The 9,678-nt window shown below is 41.1% G+C and overlaps 1 protein-coding gene across 1 annotated transcript; it reads right to left on the bottom strand.

The window, feature by feature from the left end:
• Positions 1-3,327: 3,327 nt before the first annotated feature.
• slc25a25a (solute carrier family 25 member 25a) lies at positions 3,328-9,306 on the bottom strand. Its single transcript, XM_038306513.1, has 10 exons — positions 9,145-9,306; positions 7,478-7,604; positions 7,311-7,398; positions 7,108-7,219; positions 5,699-5,857; positions 5,113-5,265; positions 4,914-5,021; positions 4,664-4,831; positions 4,417-4,567; positions 3,328-4,325 (listed from the first exon to the last, which is right to left on the bottom strand). The coding sequence occupies exons 1-10, from the start codon at positions 9,304-9,306 to the stop codon at positions 4,138-4,140; spliced, it is 1,416 nt and encodes a 471-aa protein (XP_038162441.1). The 3' UTR covers positions 3,328-4,137.
• Positions 9,307-9,678: the final 372 nt, after the last annotated feature.

Genomic DNA, 9,678 nt, shown 5'->3' with positions numbered 1-9,678 from the left:
GGCCAATTAAGAACAGGGATACCATGGTCCTTCAACCAGGTACTGGTAGCTTTGGCACTGTGTGCAGGTGCCAAGTCCTGTTGGAAAATGAAATCTGCATCTCCAAAAAGTTGGTCAGCTGCAGGAAGCATGAAGTGCTCTAAAACTTCCTGGTATGTGGCTGCGTTGACCCTGGACCTCAGAAAACACAATGGACCAACACCAGCAGATGACATGGCACCCCAAACCATCACTGACTGTGGAAACTTTACACTGGACTTCAAGCAACGTGGATGAAGTGCCTCTCTTCTTTTTCTCCAGACTCTGGGACCTTGATTTCCAAAGGAAATGCAAAATTTACTTTCATCAGAGAACATGACTTTGGACCACTCACCAGCAGTCCAGTCCTGTTTCTCTTTAGCCCAGGCAAGACGCTTCTGACGCTGTCTGTGGTTCAAGAGTGGCTTGACACAAGGAATGCGACAGCAGAAACCCATGTCTTTCATACGTCTGTGTGTGGTGGTTCTTGAAGCACTCACTCCAGCTGCAGTCCACTCTTTGTGAATCTCCCCCACATTTTTGAATGGGTTTTGTTTCACAATCCTCTCCAGGGTGCGGTTATCTCTCTTGCTTGTACACTTTTTTCGACCACATCTTTTCCTTCCCTTCGCCTCTCTATTAATGTGCTTGGACACTGAGCTCTGTGAACAGCCAGCCTCTTTAGCGATGACCTTTTGTGTCTTGCCCTCCTTGTGCAAGGTGTCGATGGTCGTCTTTTGGACAACTGTCAAGTCAGCAGTCTTCCCCATGATTGTGTAGCCTATAGAACTAGACTGAAAGACCATTTAAAGGCTTTTGCAGGTGGTTTGAGTTAATTAGCTGATTAGAGTGTGGCACCAGGGGCCATCAATTTTGAACCTTTTCACAATATTCTAATTTTCTGATATGATGAATTTGAGATTTTCATTTGTTGTCATTTGTAATCATCAAAATTAAACAAAATAAACATCTGAAATATATGAGTTTGTATGTAATGTATGAATATAATATACAAGTTTCACTTTTTAAATGGAATTACTGAAATCAATCTACTTTTTCATGATATTCTAATTTTATGACCAGCACCTGTAGTTCAAATGACAACCTATAGGTCACAGCTGCTTGGAATTGTAGGCACATTTTTCTTAAAAGAAACATAAAATACAATTAAAACCCTTTCATTCACATACTTCTTTAACGATCAAGTCAAAGGATTCCACTTAATTCTGCTCCACTGAACAAATATGGCGTCCAGGTCAAGGGCTAAAATCCCTGCTGAGAAAGGCCCATTTCCTGTTTACCTCAAATACTTCTAATCCAGTGTATTTTGTGGACTGAGAAGACAAAAGTGGACCTCCTTTGGACAAAGTTTGTCCCTTTACATCATCTATAGAACTAGCACAGCACTCAATTCAGTTCAATTCATAAAAAAGAAAAACTCTATTTGTCCTAAAGTGAAATTGAAATACATATATACACATATATATATATATATATATATATATATATATATATATATATATATATATATATATATATATATATATATATATATATATATATATATATAGATTGATTGATGGTTGTGGTTATATTTTAGAGAATGAACAGGAACTTGTTAAAACTTGTGTTGAAAGAGCGTGTTAAATTAAAAAGATTTCTTATTCTCAAATAATTTATATATTTAAAGTATTTTTTCTAACATTACTCGTTGACATTCGAAATTTGCTTGATGATCTGAAACATCTTACTGTGAAAAAAAGCAAAAGTAAATATATCTAGAAGAAAATACTCAAGAGGACTGTTTTATTTATTGTTGATGTAACATTGCTTTTTCCTGGACTGGTTCTTGGTGAATGCTGGTTTCTATACAGGCTAAAGTGAGAATAAAGAATAAATTCAAAGGTTACATCATTTTCAGTTGTGTCCTTAAACCACAGTGAGTCATTCCATCCCGACAGGGTTTGATGTGTCTTTAATCTTTATCTGCTCGGCACAGTTTTCTTGACACTCCCTGATGCTTCTGGGAAACAGTTGATAAGCCAAACTTGAATACACGTCCTCAGAAAATTACTGTTTAACTTGACTTTAAGCGGAAATATTTTATGGCTTATTGAGAAACCCGATAAAGAACATCTATCACTCATTGTTGTGAAATGGTGTTCTATAAATGTGTAAATGTGGGCCGCACAATGAGTCCAATCTCACCTCTGAGATTTTATATTCCAGGTAGCTTCTAGCATTGTTATCCTGAATGATTATAGTTTCCCTCTGATTTCTCCAGTTTCCTACCACAGTCCAAGAACCAATATATCCACCAGATTTTAAGTGTTCCAATAAGTACTGATTTCCCTGTGATGGGCCTTTACTGAGCCACTTTTTGCCCAATGACAGCTAAAGAAACTGTTGTTGAGGATCTCCAGAGGCCAGGAGGAATAAATAGCTGAGCTCTCTGGGTCAGCCCTGAGTTCTCCCTCCAGACGGAAACAGCCCGGAGGTCCCAGTCAGCTGACTGGTTGCAGCTCTATTCCAAGCTCCATCACCTGCATCTTTAAGTGGGTCACGATTCAAAACTGTGACCATAGCAGAGAGTCTGATTGCACATTAAACACAAAAATGGATACTCTTCATGAATTTAAACCGTGGGAACATTTCGTCATGAAAAGTTACCCTGGGAACAGAAACCCATTTAAATCTACCTCAAGGCAGGTTTGGAGAGAGTATTTAAGCAATCTACATTTTCTTGTTCTATTGTGTTAATTTAAAAGAAAATTTCAGCTTTTAATGGGCATAAAAAAAGCTATTCTACGAAAGAACACTCCATGTCGATCAGTTTTTCCAAAACTACCAAATTTTATTAACGCCAATATAAATCAATTCAAAACAGGAATACAAACAGCACTTCTATTTATATAATCTACTGGTGTGGATTCAGTTTAGTTTAAACTCTATAAAACAATGCCTGGAACAGGAATATGAGAGCTAGAAAGTTAAAGTGTAGCTTTTAAAAGTGATCAGCAGTTTATATTTTGTTTTAATTTACTTCGAGTTCAACTTAAGGTTCTTATATTTAAAGGTTTTCCAGTTCTAACTCTGAATGTTGGAGTTATTTCCTACTTCTCGAGAATGTTGAACAACAAAAGCTTGTTTACCAGAAGAAAAATGCTTTTAGAAACCAGTTTTCCCTTAAAGCAGCTTTTTTCTACCTTTCCATCTAGATCCATTGAAGTATATTCCCACTTTCATTTGTGGTTCATACCAGCATGCTCTAGAGCTTTGTATTAAAATAAAGACAACCAACACACAGACTTTATATAAGTATGCATTTATTTGCATCAACATGGTCCATTAAAATACTAAAATGTAATTCTTCACAAAAGCTTCTCATCCTGCGTTGACAAGTCATTTATAGCCCCATCTAACATTAATTAAAGTGCAAAATGCTGCTCATTTCCCCCAAACTCCTCATTTTGAACAAACGTGCTCATCAGTGAACAGTAATACATTTCCCTTCAACCTGAGGTGAACATTAAGGACAACATTCCTCTGAAAGGCACACATGTGCTCACAAACTTTTCTGTTTTGAAAATAAAACTTCACGATTATATTTAGTGTTCGACGGATGTTAAGGCGATCATCCCACACCGTGAATCTAACAGCACTATTGGCTTGTTCTCTTTACCTAAAGAGAGCAATAAATACAGGAGGGGGTGAAAATAAATAGTCACTCAGTGCTCAGACATTCAGGACGCGAGAGAGGGAGAGAAGACAAAGAGTTTGTGCAAAATCTTCTCACAACAGAATAACAGGGTGGCAGTAGGTTTACCCCAGAGAAATGGTGGTGCAAACATAGAAAGACCTGGACATCTGACTCACAAACAAAAAACATTTGGTCCTCCATTTCCCCCATTCAGTCGCTTTTCATCTGAGTCTCAGTATAAATAGCAGCAGTCATTATCCTGACAACCTGAGCTCACAGAGTCCATAATCTCCTCCCCAGCATGACGTCAGCTGACATTCACAGAATGAGACGGCCACACGAACCACCGGCGGGATTCTAATGCGAGCTCTAGGACAGAGTTTGGTGCAATCGAGAGTATGCGGCGGGTTCGATGGCGATCAGCGGGATGTCACCCCCAGCTGAGACTTCAGGTGCTCGTACACCACATAGCTGATGCTGACGGCGGGGATGACTTTGAGGAAGTTGGGGGCCAGGCCCCTGTAGAGACCTGTGGGGCCTTCATTCTGCAGGATCTGCCTGAAGACGCCACTCATGGACACCTGCTGCTGGTTACCCTCCACCACAGCTGCAGAGATTCAAAACAAAATTTAAATTATTAAACATGAATGAAAGCAGAACCGGATTGCCAGTACTTGTAGACCTAAAATGAGGCTTACCTTGTGCCTGCATGCGGGTTCGGACCAGAGCCAGGGGGTAGCTGGCTAGCTGACCGCAGGTGCTGGACACTGTCCCACAGGCCAGCAGGACCACCACGCCGGGGTCCGTGCTGTTGGTGCCATACTGCTGCAGGTAGCTGTTCTTCAGCGTCTGTCAGAGGGAAACCATAAGAGAGGAAAATCAGACTCTGGTTTGTCGAGAGCAAACACCCTACAGAAGACAAGTGGTTAGAGTCTGTCTGCTCACCTCGTAAACCGCCAGGTCGATGCCTGCGTAGGGGATGATGCCCAGCATGTTGGGGACATAGCCTTTGTAAAAGGCACCCAGGCCTTCCTTCCTGAAAATCTGCTTGGCACAGTCAGAGATTCCAGCGTACTGACCGGTTTTCCTCAGAGCCAGACGGGTTTTTAGAACCTGACAACAAAACAGGAGAAGTTACTAAATGTTCATCTGAAGCCGAAGGCGCTCCAGGTGGGAGATAAAAAAGGATAATCACCTCCATGGGGTAGATAGTGCTCTGGGCTATTACTCCAGCCAAAGAACCCGCCACAAATCTCTCCAAAATGCTCAGAGTCTCCTTATCGCTGCCGATTAGACGCTTAATCTGCAGAAACCAATTTAGAAGGAAAAGCTCAATGAATGAGGAACAGCAGAGAAACCTGGTTTGATTTTCTCAAACGAGCCGCTTTGCTTACCTGCTCATAGGCCATGAACTTTAGAGCTGATTCAGGCGCGATCTTGATGACGTTCACCCCGTTGCCGCGCCACAGCGACCGCGTGCCACCCTCTTTGATCATCTGCATGAGGCCGCTCATAATGCACATGTTGTTGGTCCGAGACCCGTAAACCTGGAAGGAGAGAACAGCCAGCAGGTTAATAAAAGGATTTCAAAACTTAAAGTAGCACTTTAAATTAATGATCTAAACGTTTAGGCCAACTAGGAATATGATCATGTGGGTCTTAAAACTCTGGCCAACTGGGTCAGGTTGGTTCAACTGTTGGCAGCTCGTTTTCAATCGATGAAAACGTTTACGTCAGTTTACTCTGATGGACCAGAGCTATTTGTTGGGCACAGGGCGTCCTCAACCTCAGAACAGAGGGTGCGATGCCCGTTCCTGAGCTCTGATTGGCCGACGGCAGACAGAACCGGCTCATGGACTCTGCCCACCCTGCTCTTACTCACTGACTGTTAAACTTTAACCTGTTTACGCTTTTTAGATAAAGCGTCGTTGAGCAACGGCTTCTAAAATTTTAAGTGGTATGCCAATTATTGTGGCTCACCTGCATCATGACTTTGATACGGTCCAGCGGGGCGGTGCAGGTTCTGGAAACAGCTCCAGCTCCTCCACCTGCGACCAGGTGTCTCCACCACATTCCAGTCTGCTTCTCTTCTAGAGTGAATTCATCAGGCACCATCAGGTTCTCACCCACATCAAATATCTGCCAAGAGAACATTTTTTTATTTATTTAACAGCTTTAAACATTTATAAATAAATTCCACCCACAATGTTACTATTTTATTAACATTTTTCCTAATCAGACCCAGTCCAGGGAATCCCTGCCAGTCCTGATCTCTGATAACTTGGTGCATCTCTAGTTAAATTTCAAACATAATGCTGGATAGCCTTTTTGTTTTTTGTCTTGCAGAGAGCCAATCTGTAACATTCCACTAAAGGCCTCTGCTTTGACCTCTGAGGCTTTCATCATTAGTGACATGTGACGGAGCTCCTGTGAATGGAAAATATGAGTCACCGGGCAGGTTGTCCTTTCACAGGAAGGATCGAGCTAAGCTGTCACGGATCACACAGTCCATCTTTACACACAACACCAGTCAGGACTTAGATGATTATTGGGATTATTACCAGGGCATTGACGCAGATTTTTTAATCCTGGCTCCTTGAACAAAGTGAAGGAGCGCTTGAAACTGCAGGAAGACTCCCTTTAAGGTGATCAAGGTCAGGAACTGACTCCTTCCGTTTTGTTTTTTTTTCTAAGTCAGCTCTGATCCCTTAACCAGGAACCCGAACTGTAAGAGAAGCACAGCATGTGGACAGTAATCACAGGAACAAGGCAAACTTGGGGTCAGAATTTGACTTGTTCTATGTATGTATCTATGTATCAAACTCCATGTTGCCTCCCAACCTGTGACCACTGACATGATTTACTGTCCAGTCAAGCCCCTCTAACAGCTGGGGTTTCACCACCAATTCACAGTGTCCTTGGCCTCCATGTGAGGGTTGACCAACTCTATTCTCTGCTCCGACGTGTCTGCAGAGCTGCACCGGGCTCAACAGCAGCTAAAATAAGCTGCTGCAGGATCTGAGCAGAAGGTCTGCACCGGTTCTGACTGCTGCCCTCATTTACATAACAGCTCAGCAAGTTGGAAGATCTTTCCAACATAATCCCCACTAAAGCAACCCTGATTTCTTTCCATGAGGCCTAATAGGGCTTAATACATGACGCACAGCCTGGGCAGACTATGATCTTCAGCACCCTGATCAATTCAAAGAACAGGGAGGAGACCAAGTGCATTACCCTGATTGCTTTGATTAGCCTGAATGATAGCATAGGCTGTATTGATAAGAGTTATCTGGGTAAAATGGGTCACCTGAAAACTTATATAATACAGGCAAAAATTAGCCGTCCTAATTTCCTTTGAAATGAATGCAGAAAAAGAAAGAGGAACTAACCGTGGAGTGTTTCCAGTAAAGGATGATCTCTGGAATGTTTTCAGTTTTCTCCGCTGTGGGGCATTTACTCCAGTCCTTACTGCCAATCGTTATTATGCCATTCTTATCCATACTTCAAAAGAAAATAAAAAGGCAGATATGAATGTCTTTCAAACAAACAAAACCAGACAAAGCATCATAAAAGGATTATTATTATTAATTACCTCTTAATGACCGTCTCGGCATGCTGCAGGGAAATATGGACGCCAAGGTCACGCAGAGACTGCATCAGCTCGGTGGGATCGATGCGGCCTAAAAAGAAAGAATTAGCATCGTCAGACTGAAATCAAAAGCGAAAAAACCACAAGCATGTGAAAAAGCAGCTGCATACCTGCATTCTTCCTGTCGAGACTCTTCACTACAAGTTTCAGGTCTTTCTCGTGGTCCTGTAGATAGTGAACAAACTCCTCAAAGTCCAGCTGCCCGTCGGCTTTTTTCTCTCCCCCCTCCACAGTTTTCTGCAATGAAAGTTAATAAAATCATTTTAGTATTTCAGTCAAAGGATTAATGGGGTTCATAGAAAAAAATTAAGATTTTTTATAGATAAATATGTCCTCAGAGATGATGACATTTTGCAGAATCATGCAGCTGTAATTAAACAAACTGAATTGCTTATGCAAGAAGAGATGCTGGATCGCAATGTTCTGCATGTCAAACCACTGATGGGTCATGACACTGGAGCTTTAAAGGTTCCCCGCAGCTCGCATTTTAACGCCTAAGGATGAAGCTCCACAGTTCTTGGCCACAAATGCATCACTTAATACTAACCACCAAATGCTATCTTTAACATCTGCTTCAGACTGACCTACCAACTGCTGTAATCCTGTCTGGCCTCAGACCTGCTGAGCTGCAACAGGGACAGTTAAACATGCTGTACTCCAGGGTGCTGAACAGGACAGACATTTGACCTCAAGTCCCAAGCCCTGCAGGCATATGACTGTAACGATATCCTGCAGAGACCATTTCAACCAAGCCCTGCAGCCCGTGCAAAAGCTCAAAGGACCTACTAGACAGATTTTCAAACTTTAGACAAAGGGACTTCTTTCCAGCATTTATTGATTTTATATTTCTTTGATAGTAACCTGGAAATGTAAATAAATCAAGGCCATAAAAGCAGATTTCAGTTGATTATCTGTTCTATAAAAAAAAGGCTTGGTCACTTTAAACTTGTGCCAAAGAAATAATTTAACTTTACAAATGCAAGTGTGGAATATTCATAGCATAGTAAAATTTTTGATTGTACAGTTGTTGGTTAAGCACAAAATTATTCAAAATATATCAAACTGATGTAAAATAGTCAAGCTGATGTGGTAGTTAGTGGTTCAAGGGTTTGGGAAAAATGTTTTCCAAATAAAAAAAGTTTTAATATACAAAACAAAAATAAGGATTTTTTTTTAACACAAACTAAACAACTTCTCACAAATAGTCCTTGTTGCATATTTCAATGACTAAATGACTAAGCATCACTCTCCTTTAATATTTCATATATATGTATATATAAATAAATAATAGGCATTATAATAAATATATTGATATATAAGGTAAGTTTGTAATATAATGAGACTTAAAAGATGCGTTGATTTATTTTTATTTTTGCCTGTAAATGTAGGTTTAGTCAGACTCTTGTGACCCATTGTGTTTTAACCGCAGCAGCTTGTCTAAAAGTCGGAATTTCCCAGTTATCTGAACCAATATTGTTCCTTTAGCATCATTAGACAGAGACAATTGTATGACTGACCATCTCAATGTAGTGCAAACTGCTTTAGAGCGATGTGTTACAGTCCCTATAGAAGCATAAACGTGCCTAAACGAATTTTCTGGAAACCGGTCTTTACCGCTTTGCGGCCTACACTTCCGCCCGCCTAAACACGGCCATTAAAGGATGAGGAAGAATACATGTAAAAATTAAGACTTAACTTATACTTTGTCAAACAAAACAATTTTTTTCTCCATGTATATGGTCGATGACGAGGAAAGAAGTTTAATTTTCAGTCCTACCTTTCTCCATTCTTGGTAGGTGGAGAACTCCTGGGAGGGCAGAAACACGCTGAGTTGGTTGAACAGAGACTTCAGCTCCGACGGTAGTCCGTTAGATTCAAAGTATTCCACTTCCACTGGGTCCGAGTTGGACACGGGGACGTAAAGGCACAAGCCCAGCATGGTTATCTTCAAACAATAAAAAATAAAGTAGAATAAATAAATAAATAGCTAATTGTGTCGCTCCCAGCTCGGGTAGATACTTAATGCCGGGTCACACGAAACACCGGCTTCTAAAGAATGTCACGAGGCTCCGCCTCTTCCAGGAATAGCTCTACGGAATTGGCTAATATCACACTGGAGCGACGTCACTTTACTACCGACCAATCATTGAAGGCCTCCATTGATCGGAGGGGGGCAGAATCATATGACGGGGAAGGAGGAGAAAACTCGTTCACCCTCTAACGTGGATGATCTATTGACCAATCCCGTTACAACTCTTATTCGTAATCTGAAGAATTGACCAATCGATTATTTTACATACCGTTTAAAAAG

This window comes from Cyprinodon tularosa, unplaced genomic scaffold, assembly GCF_016077235.1.
Source record: "Cyprinodon tularosa strain WSP-4 unplaced genomic scaffold, ASM1607723v1 ctg583, whole genome shotgun sequence".
Lineage (NCBI taxonomy): Eukaryota > Metazoa > Chordata > Actinopteri > Cyprinodontiformes > Cyprinodontidae > Cyprinodon > Cyprinodon tularosa.
This window is presented reverse-complemented; position numbering and strand designations above follow the sequence as displayed.

Bases quoted from the DNA above. Each gene is read 5' to 3' on its own strand.
- slc25a25a (XM_038306513.1), bottom strand. From the start codon at position 9,306: ATGCTGGGCTTGTGCCTTTACGTCCCCGTGTCCAACTCGGACCCAGTG. The intron at 5,858-7,107 runs GTTAGTTCCTCT...TTCTCTTGGCAG, and splicing joins TTTACTGGAAACACTCCACG to ATATTTGATGTGGGTGAGAA. The intron at 5,022-5,112 runs GTAAGCAAAGCG...TGGTTTCTGCAG, and splicing joins AGTTCATGGCCTATGAGCAG to ATTAAGCGTCTAATCGGCAG.